Here is a 25,320-nt window from a genome sequence, read left to right as displayed (position 1 = left end):
TAGTTTGTCCTCTGAAAGAAATAAGAACATCCTAGGAAAAATGTGTTATACTGTCAATTTTGGAACACTTAAACGGAAGCAATTTCTATGAACTATGAGGTCAAGCTAATAAAATGTGTTCTGAGGCATAGCAGTTTGGCTGCAGCATTAAAGAAGCCAGCTTGCAGATGTCTTCCACACATGTAAACATGATGTAAATGTGGAAAAATGTTGCATTAGGTACTTTGTCTATTTGCTTTTATACTGTGCTTATGGAAAACATTCTGGTCTGAGCAACATGTAAGAGTGCTTCTACATAAATGTGTTTGCCCCCGATCACTTAGTTAGGCTAATCATTTGCAAATCACATGATGGATTGATAATGGATAATATAATTGTAACCAGAATGGAACCATTTGTCTGAAATGGAAAAAAAGAAAAGAAAGCCCCTGGTTCAATTAGATTATTAGAATGACTGGCAAATTTGACAACTATGCTGTGGCTTAGAAATGGGATTGCCTGGTTGAAACAAATAAATGCATATTTACCTTGATACATACTAATACAGTGTGTGATAAGGTAGCCATGGCTTCCTCCAATGGTTTTGCCCTTGTTCTTTTGTTTACACTCATCCTGTGGGTTGGCAAATATGTATTCTTGCTCACAGCTCTAATTTAAGTAGCCTACACTATAGCCACACTATAGCTGATTATTTGTATCATGTAATTGGGCGAAACTGATTTATTTATTTTTTGAGCTGTTCCAGTATCATTTTAGTTCTGGTTTTGGTACTAGATGTCTTTAGCAACCCTGCTTGGTGACATGCCAGGAGAGAAATGGGAAGTGTCACCCCATTCATTGTTCTAAACTGCTCAGCTGCTTTCAGTTCTATTGACCATGGTCTCTGTATTGGAGATAGGGGTAGTACCATATTGCAGTGGTTCTGGTCCTTACTGGGAAACAGGTTCTGAAAATTGACTCTCTTTTAATTCTCTTATAGGGTTTGTCAAAGGTCAATTTTATTTAGACATTTGCATGAAGCCACAGGAAGCATTTGTCTGTGGAAACAGAGCATGGCATCATCAATATGTTGATGATGCCTTCCTCTATTTCTCTTTGTCATCAGATCTAGGTGTAGCAGTGATCTCTCACAATAAATGCCTGAAATCATTCACTAGACTGGGTGAGGGTGAATAAACAGAAACTCAATACAAATAAGATAAAAATTATGGTAACAGGAGACTCAGTAGACTGACTGGCTGGGAAATGCCTGGATCAGATCCATAACTTGGGGGTATTCCTGTATCCAGTTTTGCTTTTGGAACCATGGGTAGTGACTGTGACCCATGGTGATTTTTTCAGCTTCAGCTAGTTCATGCCCACAACTCAGACTATGAGATCTGGCCAATGTCATTCATACCTTGCTAAACTGCGAATTTTAGACTATTGTAATGCATTGTTTTTGTGCAACTGCCTTTGAACACAGACCAAAAACTTCAGTTAGCTTAGTGACTGCAAGCATGGCTTTTGATGGGTCTAACCAGTGAGAAAATACTATGCTTATTCTTCAGCAATTGCAGTGATTAACATCTAGGATCAACAGAAGATGATGGCTGGATCTATAAAGCTCTGAAATATGTTGTGGAATATTTCTTCCCTCTGCTCCATGTTTTAAGCCTGCCTTTGCCAACTTTCCTGTATTTTGGACTACAGCTTCTATCAGCCCCAGCCAGTATGGAGGACACAAAGTTGGCAAAGACTGCTTTAAGATCTGTGACAAACTCCTCTTCATTTGTAGCTGCAAGGTTTGCATCCACCAGTGTATGGCTTTTTCAGTAATATTTACTCCAGTGTGTAGAACTCCCAGGAGGCTCGTTTAATCCCAGCGTTTCCCCCCCCCAGACACAGACAGAAACATTTTTGCTCTTTTAATTGAGACATGTTTTGAGTTTTATCCTAGCCTTGCACCATTTACATTCATTTTAAAATTGTTATATTAAAAGCGTTCTGTCATAAACTGCTTGAAAACAGGTCAAAGGAGGTTAAACATTTCACAAACAAATAAAATGAAACTGTGTGAGGAAGCTTCTGCTGCAGTTTCAGTTTCTCTTTAATTATTAGATAATATCAATTATTATTCTTTGGTTTATCTCCCTCTCAGCCTTGGAGAAAGCTTTGAAGCTGTTGGATTAACAGGCAGTCCTTAAAGACTTTAACATTCCATACATGTTCTCTTTTGTTTCCTATATCCCCAAATATTGTCCTGTACTAGTAGAATCATTACGGACTTATACACATCGTCCAACACACACTGTAACTTCAGAAATGTACAATGGCCAATATTCTTTCAAAATGCTACCTATGAAATGCATACAAATGGACTTGCTGCCTTTCCAGGTGATTTGACACAACTTTAAAATGCTGTTGGGTGAACAGGAAAATGTGCTCAGAAATTGATTTTTCTTACACCATTTCAGAACTACCTTTTCTCAGTAGATTTAGGAGGTTGATAGGCCCGGTGACTTTAGGTGAATTTCCTGGGTGTTGTTTTTTTTGTCAGCACCCATTAAATTGTTGCTTTATGCTGGTTTGAACTTTAGAACAATGAATACCACAGAAAAATGGCTAAAATAAGTGGAAGAAATATATAGTGGGGGCAGGGAATTTTGATGGATACTAGATAGCAGATGGGCCAAAACTCTTGTCTACAATGTTATCTGTATGCAAAAACCGAACCTATGCATTGTTCAAACTCCCCATTTCCTGCAGTAATTATTTCATCCACTGTGGATATCTTCTCAGATATTGTGACATGTTTGTCCTTAAATTAGCTCCTAGCTTTAAAAAAACCTGCTACGAAGAAGAAATATTTTTCAAAAAAGGTTAAATGTGTTCAGAAACTCCCCATCACCCTCTAAAACCTATAGGAGAACTTTAAGTTATTGGCTACCCCAAGATGGCGGAATCAAGCAACACAATATAATGAGTCTTGGTTGATGGTGTCTTAGAGCAAAAGCAGGACTCCGTTTATATATATTTAGAGCTTAATATAGTGATTCCCATATTTTGATAGCTGGGATCTCTCAAAATGAATGTCTGTGACACAGTCATCTCACATGTACGTCAAAGGGCAAGAGGGTGAAGTTTAATACTATTTCAGCAGATGTTCTTCACTAAGGTCTTTAGAGAGTGGATATCTTTTGGTTCTGGTCAAGTATGCTTAGTGGTCTTACTAGTAGCCTACAAATAACACTGGGTTAATCTCTCTGTACATGTATCATGTTTCCAACCAAAATGAAAGACGACCCAACAGGAAACTGGTCTGTGATTTTGTGTGATTCTAGTGATGTTTGCTGTGGTCCACCTTTAGCTCTAGTATTCAGCTGAGCTCTTTTTGCACTTTGTCCAGGCCATATTAATCCTGTAAGCTTGTTGTCTCTGAATCTGATTTATGGTCTGACCTTTGGAGGTACTTTCTGACTTGCTTACTAACTTTTATCTTGGTATTGACCCATTTTATTATCAGTTAATCCTTCTGGTTTATAGCTTGGTCCTCTGCATTTTCATTCATCATCCTGCTTTTAGTTTTCACACTCTTCCAATTATGTCTGGCTTCCCGCTTATTAAGTAGAGCCATGCATGCCAAATCTTTTAAAATATTTTTTTAAACCAAAACATTTATTTACTTTATAATCTGCTGCTATATGGGGCTCTCAGTGGTCTGTCATCCAAAGGACTGATCAGGTTCACACCTGCTCAGTTCTTACAATACTGTCTGATCAGGTACTTCTAAACCATTTGCTAGGCCCAGTGCCAAATCTTAAATGGCCATGAAATGAAATGAAGGTAAGAAGTGGAAGTTGTTAAGTAGTCATTTTATACTAAGAGATTATGGTAATTTCTGGGGGGAAATGTTATATTTATGCTTTTAAGTGCTTTGCTTTAGTGCATTTGTTAATTTGCAAATTTTGCTGTGAACCCTCTAGTGAGCCAGTAAACAAATATGTAATTTTGGTCTAAATGACATAAAGCTAAGTATTTCTTCATAACTTTCTGCATTAAAAAAAATGAACAAGCCCCAGTTGTTACTTCTTTAGCAATAACCATTTGCAGTCTGTGTATGTGATATTACACAAGCCTAATTAAACCAGAGGGATTTGCAGGGAGAAAATTTAGCAAGTTAGAACTGGATTCAGCTCTCAGAAAAGTGTAAATCCATAGGAAGCTAGTGGAGTCATATTTGTTATTTACATTCAACAGGAACTGAAGAACTGCATAACTAGTACTGAGCAACCAAGGGAACCTTCAGTTTGCACTGCATGGATAATCACTTTTGAAACTGCAGAGAAGAAGGAAGAAAAAGGGAGGTCAGAATATCCACTGGGTATATGCAAGCCCTTGAACAGACTTCAAGTATCTGGATGCTGGCTCTTCATTGTTGTTGCCATTTAATCCTCAGTGACACATGGCCCTTTAGTCGTAAACCTCTCGGGCACAGCTTTTTATTAGCCGTCACAAAGACAACAGTGCCAGTTAAAACATTTAAATAGGGGGCTTGCAGATTTAAAGAGCTTGGGACAGAACCTGGTGGCCACAGTATTGTACTAGGGAGGTCTTCCAGGGAGCAAGTCTTCCAGAACTCATGGCCAGGAGTGATGGGTTGCATTTAGGTGTTTATTGGTTTTGTTTTTGTAGGGAGGGGATGGAGTTACAAATTGTGCTAGTTGTACTGGCATTTTAAAAATCTGAGCCAATTTGAGGGCACTCCTTTGGAATTATTGGTTAGCAATTAGTAAACCACTGACAACTCTTTAGTAGTGATATTCTCATTTTGAATTTGTGTGTATTCATTGTGTTTTTCAATGAATAAATGCATTTAGGAGAAATAGCTTGTTGAATATTGTCTGATGATTTGAATAATAAGGTTTAAAGAAAATTCAGTTCACAGGGCAGTTCACTGTAGTGGTTATCTTATGATCAAATTAAATAAATTAGTGTCAGAAGCAATAGAACAATTGTTAACAACAGAATCAGACTCATAAGAACAAAGAAACATCAGGGAAAAGATGGGTAATATCAAAAAGTTTCAAAGGAACATTTTGTTTAAACTAATCAGAACGATACTGTAGAATTGTTGCAGGAGTTTTGAAATTCCTTTGTGGCATGGGGCTCTCAGTACCTGCATATATAATTGGGCTTCTAAAATTAGTAAAACAGCCTGAAAACAGCTGTGCGACACCAGCAAGTTGTGGTGCTCAATTATTGTGCGGCTGTCCTCTTTTGTGTCAGTGCAGCCTACAAAGGAGCTGATTGAGGAAATCTAGAGAGATCGTGGAGTGGTGGCGTTATCATCCTTTGCTGGCCTGTTTTTTGAGAAGGAAGAATGAAAGTCGGTAGAGTCTCTGTCTGTGTGACCTTTGCATTGAGGTCATTGAACTTTGCTGTTGGAAGGTACCTTGAAGGTCATTTGTTCCAACTTCTTGCTAAGTGCAGGAATCTTGCAACTATTGCATCCCTAAGAGATAAACATTCAGCCTCTGCTTACAAACTCTGTGCAAAGGTGTATTCTTGGAACATAAGACCTTCCCTATCCAGTCTGGATGACGTCTAAGCATTTGCAACCTAGACACGTGTCCTAGATTCAAAGTATTCTGTTTCAGAACAGACACTTCCTCTCTATCTCTAAAGAGGCATCTCTTCTGAGTGCTTTGCTCCCAAATACTGTTCCTTTACCAGAGGGTCTGTTGCTATGGGTCCTAATTAACAACTATTCCTATTGGGAGCTCTGAGGAATTTTGAATTTGCTAAAATGCTTATGGCTAACTTTTCATGTAGAATAAAGAGGTGCCAAACTGGAGGCAAGATTCAATCAAGTAGTTCTGATGACATTCTAAAGTTGAAAGATACAGTTTGAATGGTTTATGAATAGCTCCACTACTGAGACGTTAAATTACAGCCTGTATAACCACATGAGGACGATGAATACTGGATACATAAAACACTTTTATTGCCAGTTACCTTTAAGGTTGAGCAGAATGAAAATCCATCATGCGGGAGCAGTCCTGCAGCACATCTTGCACAAGGGGATTACAGTAAGAAGGAGAGAGAGAGAATTTGAGATTCAAGGAGAAGGAGGGTTTCAGGGCCTGTGACCCAGGAAAACGAGGATTACTGAACGCATGATATGGGAGGAAAAGCATTACAGCTTGTGTGATGTTGGGAAGACACCGATTATGGCAATACAAATTTGTAAACCTTCACACTTTTTAAAAATAATGTTAGTTAGAGAAACCCAGTGGAGATCTGTTTCAACAAGAGACCGCTATCTTTACAGTACAGTTGTTCCGCGCATTTCCTTCCTAGCAAATGCGTAGGTGATGTAATTGTTATCATGCCTCAGCACATGGGCATGTGACACCCTGGGGTGTTTATGTGAGTAAGAAAATCCAGCTTGTTAAAAGGAGGATTAAAAAATAAAGCGTATTGCAGAAACCAATTACTTGAAGTAAAACATGATCACTGTAAAACTGCTGGTTAGTGGTGATATTTTTTTAAATGTTTGCAGAGTTAAATGAGCACTCTGAAATATTTATTGCTTGTTCAGAATGAGTTTTCAGTGTCATTCATACTTTTAGGTAACATTAGTTGTTGACTTTTCCACTTCTTGAGAGATGTCGGCTAATTTAATGCTCATCCGGAAGAGGTAGTTTAGACAGCGCTGTGTGTGCTGATTTTCTTGCACTTCATTCCCAGTAGGGTCCTTGTGTGATACTGGGATGTTACACACCCCACAAGCACACCAGTATGTATATATATGGAATGTGAACAACAGCTTTCATCTGGGATGCAAGTGGGCTTTCTTAATCCTTCTTCATCATTTTATTAGAAGGCCGCCTTTCGCTAATTAAAACCATGCTCAAGGAGACTTAGAGCATGAAAAGATTTACGGAATTACAAACAAAACAAAAGTAGTGATAAACAATAAGTAAAACGCATAAAAAAAACGCAACAAAATCGAACAAATTCCACGAAAAATCTCAATAAGATCTAAAAATAAATATACAAAAAAGTAGTATCAATTACAGCAACAAAACCACCCAACACACCACCCTAAATAATACCACAGCCCCTTGTTAGGAGAGCAAAATATGAAGTTTTTGGAGTGGTTGATGTTTGCTTGCTGTAATGGTACTTGGCAGTTTGTGGTATTAAGAATGAAGGTGGTTTGTATGGGTGTCAAGGAGTATTGCTTAGAATGAACTTACAGTGGTACCTCGGGTTAAGTACTTAATTTGTTCCAGAGGTCCGTACTTAACCTGAAGCACCACTTTAGCTAATGGGGGCCTCCTGCTGCTGCCGCGCTGCCAGAGCATGATTTCTGTTCTCATCCTGAAGCAAAGTTCTTAACCTGAAGCACTATTTCTGGGTTAGCGGAGTCTGTAACCTGAAGCGTATGTAACCTGAAGCATATGTAACCCGAGGTACCACTGTACTCATTTCTACTGATTGTGCCCTAACCCATTCAGTTGCTGCTATTAAGGCATAACACATTGTCGTGGAGCAGGAAGGGGTAGATAACATGCTGCATTGACTGTATGTCATGTTTATGCTACAACTGCTATAGCACATTTGTAAAACTCTCTCCAGTGGGAATATTACATATTCCACTGCAGAAATGTACAGGATAGAAATATGTTGCAGATTTTAGTGAGAATTTACAAAGGAAGGAAGCTGATGGTAGCAGATGGCAGTTGAGTTTCCAGATTACAATCTGGGAAATGTGTACTTCCTTTTAAAATTCACTGATCAACAGAGATATATGGTGGTCTAGACAGCTCTTGTCAGTTCCTTGCCTGATACTTCCCTCTGAGCTCCTTCTCCACCTGCAGGACACCAGCTGTGCTCTGTTACAGGCCAAAATGTTAAAAGATCATCTGAAAAATGGATGGGAGCAGCATTGACAACCATTAATGCCTTTAAAGGTTAAACACGTATTCTGTGGGTTTCAAACTGACAATCCTACTATTAAAAGTCTACAGTAGGGTTCATGCAATCCGTGGGTGGAGATGTCAAAGAGCCACAGTTCCACCTACATATGAGGATAATAGCATATGGCTATCTTACAGGATAATTGTAAGGAGTGCTGATTTGTGTGAATTGGATTGAACACCACACGATGTATAAATGCACAAGTACTAAAGTAAACTCGTTATCCATAATGGCACAACTCTCCAACAGCCACATTTTATGTTAATTGATACTACTGTACTTCAGTGAACTCCCAACCACCTCTCCGTTGCATTTTGTATACAAAAGCAGTAAGAATGTGGTAGTTGCTAGCTAAATGTTAAGTTGAATTAACATCTGCAGCTGTGAAGTAGGGCTGCAATAAAGGGGACTGAAGATGCAATCCAATGCTCACTTTCCTGGGAACAAGCCTCATTGAATTCAATGGGGTTTACTTTTTTAAATAAGGTTTTATAAAAGCCCCCCCATAATACAATAAGAAAAAAGAAACTAAACTAAATGAAAACAAAAAACAGAGAAAGAAAGAGAAAAGAAAACACCAAAGGGGGAAAAATAGTTCTGTGACACATGTTGGCTCTTTATTGTGGATATGGCATAATTCATGGTCTGCAGTTTACACTTTTGAAAAACAAATGAATACACCCCTAGTTTTATCTTGGTCAGTTTTAGGATGGAAGATGCATGTTTGGCTGGGATGATAACACTGGTATTGGTGTCATGCTAAATAATTTCTCAGTACTGTACCTGGACCATAAAGAAGGCTGATTGCCGAAGAATTGATGCTTTTGAATTATGGTGCTGGAGGAGTCCCATGGACTGCAAGAAGATCAAACCTATCAATTCTGAAGGAAATCAGCCCTGAGTGCTCACTGGAAGGACAGATCGTGAAGCTGAGGCTCCAATACTTTGGCTACCTCATGAGAAGAGAAGACTCCTTGGAAAAGACCCTGATGTTGGGAAAGATGGAGGGCACAAGGAGAAGAGGACAACAGAGGATGAGATGGTTGGACAGTGTTCTCAAAGCTACCAACATGAGCTTGACCAAACTGCGGGAGGCAGTGGAAGACAGGAGTGCCTGGCGTGCTCTGGTCCATGGGGTCACGAAGAGTCAGACATGACTAAACAACACCAACAATACCTGACCTTGAGTAACAAAGTAACACAAATCTCTCAGTTACTTGGCAGTTGAACTGTTTTTTGTGGTGTTTTTTAAAGGCATGTGTCACATGCTCCTCAGTGTGTGGTTATTCTTTAAAATATCTGTGTTAAACAAAATATAAATTCATGAATGAGGAAAATGTGAGGAAAGAAGCTGTTCTTTGCAGATTCTATAGCTACCATTTTGTTTAACATAGTAAGCCTTCTAAAACTGATCTCTGCCAATTGAGTTTTGTTTCCAATTTTCTGCACTCAGTTAAAATCCAGTTCAAATGGACAAAATCCAGTTCAAATGGTGACTTCGCGCCGGGCTCCCGAGGGCTGCGCAGAGCTGCCTGCATTCTGAAGCCTGGGGCGCGCTGAAGAGCGCACCCGGGCTTCGTGCAGCTCTCCACTCCGTAGGATTGCGGATAACAGGCTGTTCTGGGGGCTGGGGTTGGGGGAAGCTCGGGCTTCCCCCACGTCAGCCCCGCGCCTGGGGGGGGGGAAAAATAAATTTTTTTTCTTTATTCCCCCCCCCCCCAAAAAAACTAGGTGTGTCCTATGGGGCGGTGCGCCCTATGGGGCGAAAAATACGGTATATATATTTTTTTATGTAAAAAATATGCACCTGTAGTTCTATGTGCATAGGTTAAAATATTGATTATAGGATACAGGTGAAAGCAGCAGAATGACTTTGGATGTTTCATGCAAAAAATAGGCAATTTCTGTTCAAACTGAAGCTAAATGTACCAGGCAGCAGACTTTCACATGCATGTCCTATCATTTTATTGCCTTATCATTGTTTTCAAGTGCATGAATGCAGCATAGTGCATAAAACTGAAAATGGGCTATAAAATGTTTACATTCTGTGACTTTTTTATTAGGATTTTAAAATGATGAAGCATGCAGTTAAAATGTGAAAATCAATATTGAAAAATACAATATATGAATGTAATTGAGGGGAACTATGCCTTTCCCTTTTGGCTGTGTCTGGTTCTGTTGTTAATAGTACTTTAAAAAAAATTCAATATTATTTAGAGGATTTTTTTTTAAATGAGCATTTTCTATTTTTTAACATTTAGTCTCATGTGTCAGGCCTGAGGAATCTCTCCCTCCCCTCCCAAAGGTTTCAAGGAGCCAGGAGGAAACAAGAAAGTTTTACTTATGATTTATTAAGTCACTGCAGTAACAGACAAAGAATTCCAGCCTTTCCTCCATGATGGAGTCACTCACTCTGGCTCCTTCTCCTCCTTCCCCCTTCCCCAACAGCACCCGCCTCTACGGAAGCCTCCCATTGCCAAACATTGCTGCGTATGTTGTTCTTGTACCCACAATGACTGTCGCATCCTAGGGGACGGAGGATCCCCTATGCTGTCTATTGAAGCGTTCGCTGACTGCTCTCTCCCCTCCCTTACTTCTCCTAACTCAGCATACCTTGCCTGCTCGCTACATAGCTTGGCTGGACTTCAATACTGTCTCTCTCCTCCCTTCAGCTCCAGGAGAAGGTGGGAGTAGGGGAGAGATCCCCACCATTCCTCTGTCTCTTCATTCCATTCCCTGACATCATGAGAGACACATTTCCTATCAGCAGGTTTCAATTCTGAATCCTTTCTTCACAAAGCTGTGTCTGTCAGATAGTGGATGCCAGGTAATTTTGATCAACCAAGGGTGGGGATTGTTTGACTTTCCAGCTATCAAGACTCCAACTCCCACCAGTGCCAGACAGCACGGCCAGTGGTCAGGGATGATGGGAACTGTAGTCCACAGGTTTCCCACCCTTGCTTTACAAAGAACTTCGGATTGTCATGTCCTTTGCTGTATTTTGATATTTGTTGAGTACCATGAGTGTGCACTGCTCGTTACAGAGTTACATGGGCAGGAATAGACAGCCCCATGCCCTTTAAAATCTAAAATACTGAATGAAGAAAACAACAAATGGTGCTCATGTGCCTCATCATGTGATCAATTATGTGGGGCGGGGCTAACCTGCCCCTCCCCCCAATATTTTATTTAAGTTGGCACACCTGCCCTACATTATATTACCCCCCCCCACAGCATTATCATTGGTGTGTTACTGAAGAGGAACTGAGGGAGCTAACTAGAAGGAAGAGTAATGGTCGTAGAAGAAGAATGGATAGCACAAAGGAGACAACTAAAGTCTCTGCTGGAAGAGAATATTTGCTGGCGTGTGTATAAGAACTTGTATCTGGCTTTTATAACTTAAAGCATAAAGAATTTTTATACTGGTAGCATCTTTAATTTTATGTGCCGATCTGCAAACATTTCCTCTATTCATTGATTTCACAGTGAATACCACTGCCCTTCACTACCATGTAGTTAGAATAATATTGAATCTAAACTTGGAACAGATTGAAGAAACTCCTATTGGTAATTCTGTTCTCCATTGGTAATTCTGTTCTCCACACTGAAGCTCTTTTTATACTTGTTATATTAAACCCCCATAAGCAAAGACATATGCAGAGAATGAGAATATTTCCTCAGTTTCTTTCTCCCCCCACTCTCACACACTTCTTTTGTAAAGGAGATTGAATGGACAGCAAAATGTAGAATGATTTAACATATTATATTTACAACTAGGACAAGAACTTAATATAATGTATGCAGCTCCATGCGGTTTCATTTGGTACATCCTTTGTAGCCTGAGGGTTTGGAAATACTAGCCACAGTGCAGCTATAAATATTTTATCTCATCAAGGAAGTAAAAAATGAAAAGAAAAGAAAAAGATATAACTATGAATCTTTTAATTATGTTACTTATGCATTGCTTTCATTGTGTTAGTTATACAAAGCTGTTTAACTTTTCGGAATAGTGACAAACCTCTTCCTCCCATGGGTTGCAGTCCCGATAACAGTTCTCCCTCCTCCCAGTAAGTAAAGAAAAAGCAAACTGTGAACAGCTTCACACTATGCATGACAAGTGGGGAACAGCCATAGCAGTGTTTCCCAACTTGGGCCTCCAGCTGTTTTTGGCCTATGACCCCCATTATCCATACCTAGCAAGACCAGTAGTCAGAGATGATGGGAATTGTAGTCCAAAAGCAGCTGGAGACCCAAGTTTGGCAAACATTGGGCCATAGCTCAGTGGCAGAACATCTGCTTAACATTCAGAAGATCTCAGGTTTAATCTTTGGCATCTCCCACTGTGGCTGGGAAAGTCCCCTGATCCCAAACCTCAGACAACATTGTAAACAACACTGAACTTGATGGCCTAATGGTATGATTTGATATAAGGCAGCTTCCTATGTTTATCATGTACTGACCTTCATACAGTATGACTGTTACCAAAAAGTGGCCCATAGTTAAGTATCAGAGAATCCTAGCATTACTGGAACACTCAGATCCTTCATTTCATGCATTTGTTTTCTAAATTCATGTAATAAATCTTTAAGAATGTTTTAGTCAGTTATCCCTAAAGAAATTACGTGTCTTTTAATATTGATTATGAACAACCTCATGCTACAGTGGGCTAGTATGTAGAAGTTGTACGAATGAATAAAATCCAAACACTGCCTTTATTACCCAAGGAAAAACAGAAGAGGACCTACAGAAAGTAAACAAATAGCAGAAGAGGTGGAGAAGGAAAAATCCCTTTCAGGACTTGTGGGTATATTCCTTGTTGGACACTGGTAGTGTAAGATTCAACAATTCAGTGTTGACATTAGAGACTGGATTTTATGAGAGAATAATCTATCTGCATATTTGAAATTTTCTTCTGCTCCCAAACTCTAACACGGATAGACTTCTGGAGCTTTTTCTTTTCTTTCTTGAGACCAATCATAACAAATAGTGGCTGGGTGCAGGGGATAAAATGTGAGGACCATGCAGGTCATTTAACTTCCTCTCTTGTGAAGTGGAAATGTAATCATTCTGGAAAATTAAACATGACTGACTTGGATTACTGCGTATGAAGGTACAAATGATAATTATAATCATTCTACATCAGACGTTTATACGTCATTTATATCTCTTGTCATTTCGCAAGGCTAATTTTACACAGCATCCGTCACATAATAGCTCAAGAAGTAGGACCAAGGTAGAAAGAAAGAACCTCCTTCTTCACCCCCAAGTCATTATAAAAGTCTAATAGAATATAGAAAGGACATCTAGCAATCAAAATGTCAAACAATTACAGTGCCCAACTAGCTCAACACCAGTTTTTCATATCCATATATCTGTATTTTCTAAAATTAATGTGCATAAAGTGAATATGGTTTGACTACTCAGATAAGTATATATTCACTCAAATAAACATACATATTCAGAAGTTCATCCACATTCACCCAAAAGTGCTAGTGCTTTTCAACTTACACTGGTCTGGGGGGGAAATTGTGTGCAGTCCTGAATGTGTTTACTCAAGTCCCATTGTGGGGCTTCCTCCCAGGTAAAAGGGTATAGGATTTCAGATTTGGTTAAGAAAATATGCAGAGGTAAATAAGATATTCATGATCAACTAGGAAGATATTAAAATATTAATACTGGATCAAATTATAGGACTCTGAAGTATTTCTCTGATAGCTCCATCTGTGTAGTGATGCCAAGGCCTAATACGAGAAAGGGTAAGGTAAAAGGTAAAGGACTCCTGGATGGTTAAGTCTAGTCAAAGGTGACTATGGGGTGCGGCACCCATCTCACTTTTCAGGCAGAGGGAGCTGGTGTTTGGCCACAGACAGCTTTCCAGGTCATGTGGCCAGCATGACTAAACCACTTCTGGTGCACAGAGGGCAGTGATGAGTGCCAGAGCACACAGAAATGCCGTTTACCTTCCCGCCGCAGCGGTATCTATTTATCTACTTGCACTGGTATGCTTTCAAACTGCTAGGTTGGCAGGAGCTGGGACAGAGCAACAGGATCTCACCCCCTTGCGCTGATTCAAACTGCTGACCTTCTAATCGGCAAGCCCAAGAGGCTCAGTGGTTTAGAGCACAGCGCCACCCACGTACCTCAAGGGTATGCAGTACTGACACCTTTTTTCTAGAAGAAAAGCACTGGTTAAAAATGTAACACTTCCTGTAACAACTTCATGACACCTTTTTTTCCCTACAGTAAAAACACCCTGAAGATCTGTATGTAGAAGCAGGCTTCTGTATAGAAATATGTTCAATATGGAGAGTAAAAGAAAAGGGGCACTTTCTCCTTTTAATGACACTGTAGCATGAACACAAATAATTGTGCCATATTTTTAATTTATTCATAAAATATATCATCTTTCCAATCTTAAAAAGAACCCCAAAGTGATTTCCAGTTATTAAAATCTCATCACAATTCGAACTAGGAAGCATTAAAAAGCCAGAAGACAAATAGGTGAATTGCAATCACTGTCACATGAATAATAGCTTGTGAGCCACTTAATGTGCATTGGGAGAAAAGAGAATGGCCATGTGACTCAGAAGATCCATAGAACTACCTGCAGCTTTGGCCCCTCCCCCAAACCCTAACTTGGGACAGCTATCCCCTTTCCCAAGGCAATATCATAAACTGGTTTTGAAATATCACTCATTTTCAGAAGTGTTTTGCCAAATAGATTAATGGACTTCTGTTTGAGAAACAGATAGGTTAAGGAAGCATAGACTTAGAGGAAACACAATTAATTCTGATTTATTTCTGTATTGGCATATTTTATTGACATATACAGTATATTTCTGCTTGTACTATTGTAGTCGAATATTGCTTTTCCCCTTTTAAGTGAGTAGATGAGACGGCATTGCTCTCTGATTGTTTTAATTGCTAAGTGAGATTTATTCAAACTTGATTGCCATTATGCAACTGAAGGAGCAGGTTGTTCCCATTATAATGATGCCTCGGTGCCGGCGGAGGGGGGGAGGCGTTGGGCAACACCATGCAGTCCTTGAATTGCAGGAATTGGAAAGAGGCTGGTGTTGATGTGAAAACTTAACCTCAATATACTGCATTATGTAAATTGCCTGCTGGAAAAAATGGGGAAGGAAGTGCTTGTTTTCACTGTTAGGCGGAATTAGCTTGACACTGAAACATCTTTATATTTCTTTGCACTGTACTGGTAATTGTACAAAGGCGAACAACGAATAACAAAAAATTCTGTCTTGCAAAACAGCTGATGTCAATCTAATTTAAGTCAGAGAATATTTAAATATGTCTGCACTCATTCCAAGAATACGTATACATTCATTTGTCTCTTCACAGGAACTGCCATTCACCTACATTCTGTAGAGCAAAGCTATGGCTGCCAAACGTTTGGTCCAGCAAGGCACATTTTAATTTTGAGAAAGTGCTGTGGGCGCCAGTGACATCACTTCTGTGGGGGTGTGGCATAAAAACATGGCTGTCATGGGAGGGGGCCGAGTACAGGCATTGCTGGTTGCTCTCTTCCCAAATGCACACGTTCATTTCACATATACAGGCCACAGATAAATATATCCCTCAGCCCAAGTACATCTCTTCCTTTCTCACACACATATTCATACATACATATTTCACATACATACATATTTCATACATACATTTTTCAACCCCTGCTTGCAAACATACACCACAAACACACCTCTCCATCTCCATGTATGGGCTAGTTTCTGCGCAAAAAAATTGAGAAGAATGGTATCTGTATGTTTTGCCTCATATCTCAGGTTCTAAAAATGCTAGAAACTTTGTCTGTTTATATGAGAACTGGGAACCTAGGGGTTATGATTTATCTGGGGTACACCAAAGAAGGCCTTTGTGGGCACCTGCACACACTGGGTCAGCAATCCCTGCTGTAGAGTCTTGTGGAAGCATGTCATTGCCTCAGGACATGCTGAGGCACTTGAGTCCAAAGGAACCTGCAGCTTTATTAGCTAAACAGATTAACTTCTGGATCATTCCAGTCAAAAGGTCTAATGACCCAATATAGCCAATGTGTTGTCTTGCCCCATGATCCAAGTATGCTTCTATTTCTTTTTCTCCACCAATGCCTCTGTTCTCTGTTCCCTTTTTAGTGCCACACAAACATCTCATTCCAGCCAGACTTTCTTCTTGGTTCATCCCCCCTCTGGTTTTCAAGCGCTCATCTATTTCTTGCTCTCCTGCTAAATTCACCAGCCATCTTTCAGTTATAGCACCAGTGTGTGTGTGTGTGTGTGTGTGTGTGTGTGTGTGTGTGTGTGTGTTTGTAACAGCTTATATGTGTTATATATGCATTAATAATGTATCTCCCAACAAGCAAAGATGTTAATTATTTTATATTAGATCACGGTTTTAAAAGGACCTGTTTAAGGATTCAGAATGCAAAGCAACTGCAGGGCATGTGGGATTATAAAGCAAGTACTGAAGTGCCTAATTAGGCACTGCACTTTTCTTTCTATAACAAATCTTGCTGCTCTTTTTAATGAACTTTTAAAGAAGTAGTTAAATAGTGTTGTATTCTACAAATACAGAATTTAAATCGATCTTATGAAAGCAAAAGTATAAACGTAACAGCGCACTGATTTTAAAAAAATACTAAATACTTCTTTAAACATACAGAATCATAGAATCGTAGAGTTGGAGGGGACCCTGAGGGTCATCTAGTCCAACCCCCTGCAATGCAGGAATATGCAGCTGTCCTGTACGGGGATCGAACCTGCAACCTTGGTGTTATCAGCACCATGCTCTAAACCGAGTTATGCAGTGAATCCAAGGTTGTGTATAGGGACCATGTCTTTAGGCAGATCTTATAATAAAGCTTTCTCACCTTGTACACATACTGTGCTGTATATCCTGTGTGTGTGTGTTCATTTTAAGCAACAGGACATTTTAAATATTAGTTAAATTGTAAAAAAAAAGGTTATTTAGAAATGTCTTCTTTCTTATATGAGAGTAGTCCATGGAGCATGCGGATGGACAGACAGGCTCTTAACCACTTTGAGCCAGAGTAGAGAGGCACTTCTCTAGGCCTGCACCCTGGGTAGGAACAAACCTAGCCAACCCCTGGGTACAGCTCAGTTTTATACAACAAAATCTGAAAATCTGAAGCAGAAATTTCCCTTTTCTTCTTTAATAAATGAAGAGATATAAAATGTTCATTCTCACTAGATGCCACAATAGATTGCTAGCATCCAAAAACTACAGCCAAGGAATTAGATGATTTTTTTAAAAAAATTGCTTATTAAATTTGAACTCTACCTTTACGTCAAAAGTTGCTTAAGGCAGCTAACAAGAATAATATAAATTAAATATAATAAAGTACAACAATAAAGCAGCAATAATAATAAAAAGTAAAAATGAATTGACAACTGATGAAAGAAGCCACAACTGACAAATTGTAGTAAATAAACAGAATTAATTGTGGTTTGTTTGGTTAATAGGTGGTTGATAACATTTCAAGTCAGTGCTTATCTGTGCTTTAAAATGCATGATGTATGTCTTATTATGACACCCTTTTAATGTTGGTTATTATTTGACAGCAGGCAAAATGTTATGTGTGACATGTCATTGAAAACCAGGATTTGTCAGGGCAAATTTTGAGAATGGGAAGGCTATTAGAGTTTTGTGCATATTGGAACGGCTGTGAGTTGGCATCCCTGCTTCATTCATTTTGTTCTCTAAAAGCTTACTAAAGTGGCAGAGAAACAAGACATTGTGGTTTGTATAAAGCAGAGGTTTCCTCTTATAATGGGAGTCTCACACACAGTACTTAACATTGTAAAATGTGGTGATGGTGATATAATAGGTACAGTAACAGAATATTATCCTTTTAAAAATGGCAGAATGGCAGCATTCATTAGGCATGTAGGCAGAGAAGATCTGTTACATAGCTCAATATTTCAATAATAAAAATCCCAATAACGCACTGATTGTTTACAACTTCCCCAATGTTAGGGTTTTATATTACATGGAGACTGCTTCTAGTTCAATTCAGATCATCCGGTGAGTGACAGTATGAGATATTTTTCATCATTGTTTTCCCTAGACTTAGGCAACCAGGTCAGTCTTAGCCCGTTAGCATCATTTAGTTCGGTTGCATATTATTCTACAGTATTGTTCAGGTCTACCATTCCAAGTGCGTTGCAGCCAAGTTCACTAAGTGGTCTTCTGGTTATCTGGTATTTGGCAGATGTCAAAACAATGCAGCTCCCAGGGCTCTGCATGCCAGAATGTTAGTCAAGTGCAGTACATATTTAAAAGAAGATAACAAAGGACGAATATGAAAGACAAGGTCAGAAATTCTGAAAAGCTTCAAGTAGCTGCAGTGTATTTTAAATTATGTCATAGTATTTGTCATTCTTTTGTTCGCAGTACATGCTTTTTGTTCGAGAATAAAACAGAGTATGAGCCTCAGCTTCCCTTGTATATGTTTTATATGTCTTAATCCACATATTTCAAAAAGAGTTTTTTGGCTTCTGAATTTATGCATATGTTTATTTGTTTGTTGATAACTAGTTCTGAGCCTGCTGGAAAGAATGGGATAAAAATTCAGATTAATTTTTTTAAAAAATAATAATAATAAAGTGCCTACCTAGGCCTTGTCAGACCCAATATGGGGGAGGGTTTTATTACAGGTAATGGCTATGTTGAAAGAACTACTCCAGCTAAACCATTTTCCTTTGACGACAATGCAGAGCTAATAAGACATGCCCTATATTGTATCTGACAACTTCTGGTACCCCTGACACAAGTCCATATCATAGGGATAGAAAGCCTTTTTTTCAGCCTGAGAACCCATATCTCAGTGGGGGACAGGGCCAGCAGATATGAAGAAGAAGAAGAAGAAGAAGAAGAGGAGGAGGAGGAGGAGGAGGAGGAGGAGGAGGAGGAGGAGGAGTTTGGACTTGATATCCTGCCTTTTCACTCCCCTTAAGGAGTCTCACACCGGCTAACATTCTCATTTCCCTTCCTCCCCAACAACAAGCACTCTGTGAGGTGAGTGAGGCTGAGAGACTTCAAAGAAGTGTGACTGGCCCAAGGTCACCCAGCAGCTGCATGTGGAGGAGCGGGGAAGGGAACCCAGTTCACCAGATTACGAGTCCACTGCTCTTAACCACTATACCACGCTGGCTCCCCAATAATAATATGACTCTTATTAGGCTACATTCCAGCCAAACACAAGCCAGAGGTTTCTGCTCTCCTTCTCCCACCTATATTTCTCTAGCCAAGCAAGCAGCAGACATTATCACACATGCTGCAGATAACTCCCTGCACTGATAACCACACACTGGAAAAGGTTCTCGCAGCAGCATGTAAAAAGCCAGTGCATACAGCCACCCCACCAGCCATCTCAGTGTATGGCACAGGTAGTTCAAAGTCAGTGCAGCCAAAAGCTATTCTGCAAAGAAGATTGTGAGAAAAGGCATTTTTCTAGCTTTCAGGCATTCCAGTTTAGTGTTTGTGTGTATACATGAATAATTATTGAAAGCAATGGTGAAAAGTATAATGGAAAAGGAATGGTTGAATATATGCAGAAATGTATTTAAATCTCTTAATGAAAGGTCACATTCCTAAGCATAGAGGCCTGCAAGAGTTGCAGTAAAAAAACCAAAGCATTGAAAAGCTTTGAACCAAAGCATTTGAAGCATGCAGTTAGGAAACAGAGTAGTAGGATAAAAATAGACATTCAGATCCCATTTCTAAACATCCATTCATTCATCATCGGTTCCAATGTATTGTATTAGCCATAACAACACATCCAAAAGTATTATTATAGCTATTCAATAAAACAGAATGATAAAATATAATTTTTAACAGTTCAGTCAACTACATTCTGCTTGGTAAAATCAGTTCATCATTCCCTTTACTTCTGAGGCTCAAGTGTGAGTGCTGTTGCCCATATAGCCAAACAGTAATATTAATGCAAAAGAGGGAGTTGTCAGCAGGCATGCAGGAACTCTAAAGTTTACAGGAGTACAAAAAAAGAAAACTTTAGAAAGATTCCTAAGGGGGAATCCCCAAGAACACTACAATGATTTCTGAGCATGCTCAGTGGCTACTGAATACAGTACAAGCTAACTCCTGGGAGGTGAATGGGAAGCTTGGTGAGATGAGAATATAATGGAGTGTCCTGGCGGAGAACATCGCTCACTGACTGGAACAGTGAACAAGAGCATTTCACATTTCGACATTTCTGCAACATTTAATCGTGACTTTTCAGACTGCATTAAAATAGCAATGCTACAATACTCAAAAATCACTGTTAAAAAAGAATATAAAATACAATCGCATCTTGCATGCAATTAACTTGCACGATGTCAACCTTGTGGACTACATTGCTTACTTTAGTGTCATTGCTGAACTTGCCAGAAATGTTGGGCACTAAATGATACAGACAAGATGATACAAAAAGTTAAATATATGAAATATTTTTAAACAATTGTCTAAAGTTTACATCCTGAATGTGTGTGTTATCGTACCCTCAAAACCCTTTACACTGGCTATGCTGCTTGCAACACTGTTTTTGTTTGCACAATGTTACTACAGGACTTCAACATGATATACTAGTGGTATTTAAGTGAATAAAACTGCTTCAAAACTTCCCTGAAATTAACGAAACTCTAAAAATGCTCAAGTTTGCACAGAAAACTAGAAGCCTCTAAGCAACTAACGCAAAGGCAACATGAGATTGCAGCTGTTAGCATATTTAAATAAATAATTGAATAATACACAAAGCAGACTGTGTGGGATATATTTATACCACGGCAATGAATGCAATGCAATCTGTCTACACATGCAAAGAATATACAAGTTTTGAAGGGGTGGGGAGAGACGCACACAAAAAGCAAAGACAAAGAAAACAGTTGGTGAGTTACAAAAGGATTTGTAACAGTTCGGAACTCTACCAGGCAATGTTGCTTCCCAACCTACGGTGATTTGAATAGGGTTCTGTGTGTGCATTTGTGTACTTTGGAAAAGAGGTGGTTCTCTATAGAGTGACATTTATAGCAGCAGCCGTATGTTGGCACTGGGTGATATCAGTTTTCTTTTAGTCGTAAGTCCCACCCCCATTGTGAGCCGATCCTTATTGGATGAGGTTGTGCCATTCAATTAGTTTTATTTTTAAACCTGGTTACATGGTATTTTGTGGACATAAGCTCACTGTACAAACTGTTCTTCCTGAAAAGTCCTTGTAGTTGTACATTGCTAGAGTTGGAAGCAGCAATATGACTAAAAAGGAAGAATTCTACTATGGAGAAAATGGTAATCTTATATGTCTTTGCTCTAAATGAATAACGTGAAAAATGTTTTGTACCAGAGACTGATATTCAGGGTTCTCTTCCATCTCTGTGTCTTTGGGGTATGTGAAAAGTGATTGCTAGATGAAACAGTGTTCAGTAATTTGAAGATGTATTTTGTTTTACTTACGTAATGTATGTTTTTGAACCAATCTTTTAACTTCCAAACAAGTTAAAAATGGGTTCAACCCTTTTTGAAGCAACCTCTGTTGTACAAGTTCTGCTCTTAAACTTTAAAAAAAACCCTCAATATGTTGTGAAAAATGGGACAATTATTTAACTGCAAGTTTATCCCATAGCTTTCAATGAAAAGACTTGGTTTTGATTGCATTCTGTGCCTTTATATATGCATCAGATCAGCAAGATACATTATACAAATCTTTAGATTTAGAGCAAATTTCAAAATTAAAATTTCCTCCAAGCAAAACCTTCCTATAATACTATAATGTGTTTCTATCTGGAACTTTCTGCTACCACTGATATTTACAGTTGTCAGTTTTAACAAATTATTGTTATTTTTTGACTTTTTGTATATTAACCTTCCTTTAGTAAACTGTCAAGTTCTGTCTTGGTAGCAATCTTAAACCAGACCCATCCCTCCCCAATATGAGTAGGTATTCTGATGCTTCAGTAGAGAGCTGTCATTTCTGGAAGGGGTTTTGAAGGTGTTTATAATAATTCAATGTTTTACTTTCTTCAGGGAACACTGTTGTCTTCAACTTGTGAAATTTGTTTGCTTTGTGAGTAATAAAAAACCACACCCCTTACTACTATGAGATCAGAGTATGGAGCGCTTAATCTACTATGCCCTTGTTCGTTAGTAAATTAACAGGTATTGGTTTTTCCTGGAGTGGTATTTTAACAGTCACATCTGATCCCCAAATGCATAGTTTTTCCATTTTAATATGATAGGAAACCAATAGAGGTGTGTCATGCATACTAAGGCGGAAGGAAATTATTATGAATTCTGTTTTGCTAAGAGGAATGGAGTCATTATAAAAAGTAGAATAACTTCTTGGAAAAAGAAACCTGGTGTGCACTTGGCCCCACTGGCTACATTATCAACCATTCTGTTTCATGTAGCTACCCTGAGCATTCAGGAAATTGCTGCTGTTGATGATGCTGCAGCATAATGTAGGGCAAAATAAAAGCATATGGAGGAAATTATGTATGAGGATCCTCTAGTCTTTTTGAAACCTTGGCTTATTACGGTCCTAAAGAGACAAGAAACTATGTCTGAAATGCAAAAATTTGCCAGTTCTACATAAATATTTCATACCTGTGTTTGATATACGGATACACCTGGATGTAACCATGCAAATATATAAACATTTGCTCCTGTTGGATGCATGCTGATGGGTTAATGAAGAGTATTATAAGACAGGTCTCTGCCACATCACCACATAGCTATGCAGATCCTTTTCCCATTTCCCTCCAATTGTGTGTAGGAAAGAAGTTGCTCTCATGCTCTCAGGGGGTTGCACTAAGTGATCCTTGGGGTCCTTGCCAGCTCTTTAGTTTTATGATTCTAGGTACAGCAACTTTCAAGTTCTAAATGAGCGTAACTGAAGGAAGTTCTGCAACTTAATGGAGTATAGGCAACTGCATAGCACATTGGGTACCTTTATATTTCCCTTATAAGCTTGGTTTTGGTCTGAAGGATTTCTGTGTGACAGGGTAATTTGTGTTCTGTACCAGCCAGCAGTTTTTATCACATACATCTGTTCCAAAGCTATTAGCTGCCAAGGTTCTTGTGTGGCAGAAATATGTTTTTGTTGGTTATTGGCATGGAAGAGAACATATTTGCTACAATGCAAACAGAAACAAGGGAGCTCCCTCAGTTTACAGAGCAGGGCTTGTGTGTTGTGAAGGTTTTCTGATATGAAGCAGGACAAAATTTCACTTTTGTTAATCAGTAAAATTCATCCCTCTCCACCCCCAAAAAGAGAGAAAATGTTCTCTGGCAGCACAGTCCTATGAAGTGTGCTCAGATTAAGCCTCACTGAGTTCAATATAACTTACTCTAGGAAACTGTGTATAGGGTTGCATCCTAAATTCCTTTGACGTAAACTGTTAGCAGTGGGCACAAATCATGTTTTCTCCCCCCTAGCAAATGGGATTTAAGAGTAGCTTCACTGAATGTCCATGTATCCTCTGAAGGAAAGAATCAGTGGTGTGTTGTAAAGAATGCTGAAAGAATGAGGTTCATAAACCTGTTAATGGTGCAAGTAGCATAGCCATATTATATACACCAAGCTTTAATATCTTGATGAGTGTGTCGACATGTGAACTGGGCCATAGTCAGCTGTCAGGATTTTCTAACACAAGCCAGAAGGTAATGCAGGTATAATGTGGTAAAGAATGTTAGACATTAACACACCTAGCTGATAGATAGGAAATATGTGCTACCATACCTAGTTTTCTTAGATTACTTTAGCAAAACCTGTGACATTTTCTTGGGTTTTTATCTCACATCTTTCCATAAAATAGTGAGAAGCAGAAGTGATAAGCTACTTTAATTTAACTGTCATCAGTAACCTGTGGAAGATAAGAAGTTGCTGGAAAGATTCTATCACCAGCTGCAGAAATGCACAGTGAATTCCTGATAAATTGACTCATCCTAAATATTTTTCCTCTGTCAATCTTTGGTGCACGGATTGAAGTTAAGAAATTCTATTATTTAACATAGCTGCTCCCAATGCAGTGAAGTAAACAAGACGTCTGAACAGAGTACCTATTAATCCACCTCACATTTCCTCCCCTTGCCTTGGAGGTTTCCTATGTTACTGCCAACACAGTCCACACAGAAGTAACACTGGTTTACTGTGTGTGCTGTGCTTTAAATAGCCTGTTTATGTGCCCATTTGCAAAAGAAAAAAAATGTGCTCACTCTCTATGCTAGTAATATGTTATTATTAATAAAAATAACTTTTTAAAGGTTGCATTCTGCCATTCTAGAAGGCTAGTTTATACAACAGTTTATTTTTACCTGTGAATTTTCCTGACTGTCTCTGGGTAGGCACTCACATGAAAAAAATGGCTCATGTGAACCAGCTAATTACCGGTATGTATATGGGCAGCATCAATTCTTGGGAATGTGGCAGCTAGGAAAATTTATCCATGGTGGTGGAAATTGCTATGAGGTATAACCAAAACCAGCCTATTCACAAAAAGGATTTTAGGCATGGGTTCAAAGACAAGTCGAGATTGTTTGTGTGTATAAACATTTTTACTTTGGAAGCCTGCTGTTCAAATATATCCTTCAAGTCACAAGGGAGCTTTAGGCAAGCTGTATTTTCCCCATCTTAGTCTCCCATCTGCAACATGGGAATATAATACTGTAAACTATTGTGTTGTTCCAAAGTTGCTATAAGGATTACTGAGATAGTGTCTGTGAAATTTGAACACTTGAAACCATAATTATTCAAAAGTTATTTTACAAATTGCCTCAGAATTATACTTTGTCCATGGTTGGTGGTACAAGCCAAACCTTAAGAATAAAAATTACCTTTGATAGCTTCGTATGAACTAACTGGTCATCAGGAAAGCAGGTTCAGATCCCCTGTACAGTAGTACCTCGGGTTACATACGCTTCAAGTTACATACACGTCAGGTTACAGACTCTGCTAACCCAGAAGTAGTGCTTCAGGTTAAGAACATTGCTTCAGGATGAGAACAGAAATCATGCTCTGGTGGCGCGGCGGCAGCAGGAGGCCCCATTAGCTAAAGTGGTGCTTCAGGTTAAGAACAGTTTCAGGTTAAGAACGGACCTCCAGAACGAATTAAGTACTTAACCCAAGGTACCACTGTATACAATAAGTGGCCCAGATGTTCATAGTGGAAAGCAAAATATTGCTCAGATACATTAAACACTAGATCTTGTATGTTTTTTAAAGTTGTTGCAGGAAATTGTCATGTTTTCACAAATCAGCTTGCTACTTACTGGACTGTGGCTGAAAGCATATATGCTTGCTTATGAGCAGTGCTGTTTTTCTAGAAA

General features: G+C 39.0%; 1 protein-coding gene across 6 annotated transcripts in view; it reads left to right on the top strand.

Moving 5' to 3' along the window:
- The window catches only part of SLC44A5 (solute carrier family 44 member 5), a 149,658-nt gene that overhangs the window by 45,356 nt on the left and 78,982 nt on the right, over positions 1–25,320 (top strand). The window contains exon 1 of one of the 6 annotated variants that reach the window (XM_083510518.1): positions 21,172–21,285. The exons of 4 other annotated variants lie outside the window; for them this stretch is intronic. In XM_083510518.1, the coding sequence (XP_083366644.1) occupies positions 21,249–21,285 (37 nt within the window). In that variant the 5' untranslated portion in view covers positions 21,172–21,248. Of the gene's footprint in view, positions 1–21,171; positions 21,286–25,320 lie in introns of those variants that run through there. One more of the 6 variants, XM_083510516.1, reaches the window with a different exon arrangement.

The sequence above is a fragment of the Podarcis liolepis genome, assembly GCF_965112155.1.
Source record: "Podarcis liolepis genome assembly, chromosome: 6".
In the NCBI taxonomy this organism is placed as follows: Eukaryota; Metazoa; Chordata; class Lepidosauria; order Squamata; family Lacertidae; genus Podarcis; species Podarcis liolepis.
The sequence above is the reverse complement of the archived record's forward strand: the minus strand, read 5'-3'. Positions and strand labels throughout refer to the sequence as shown.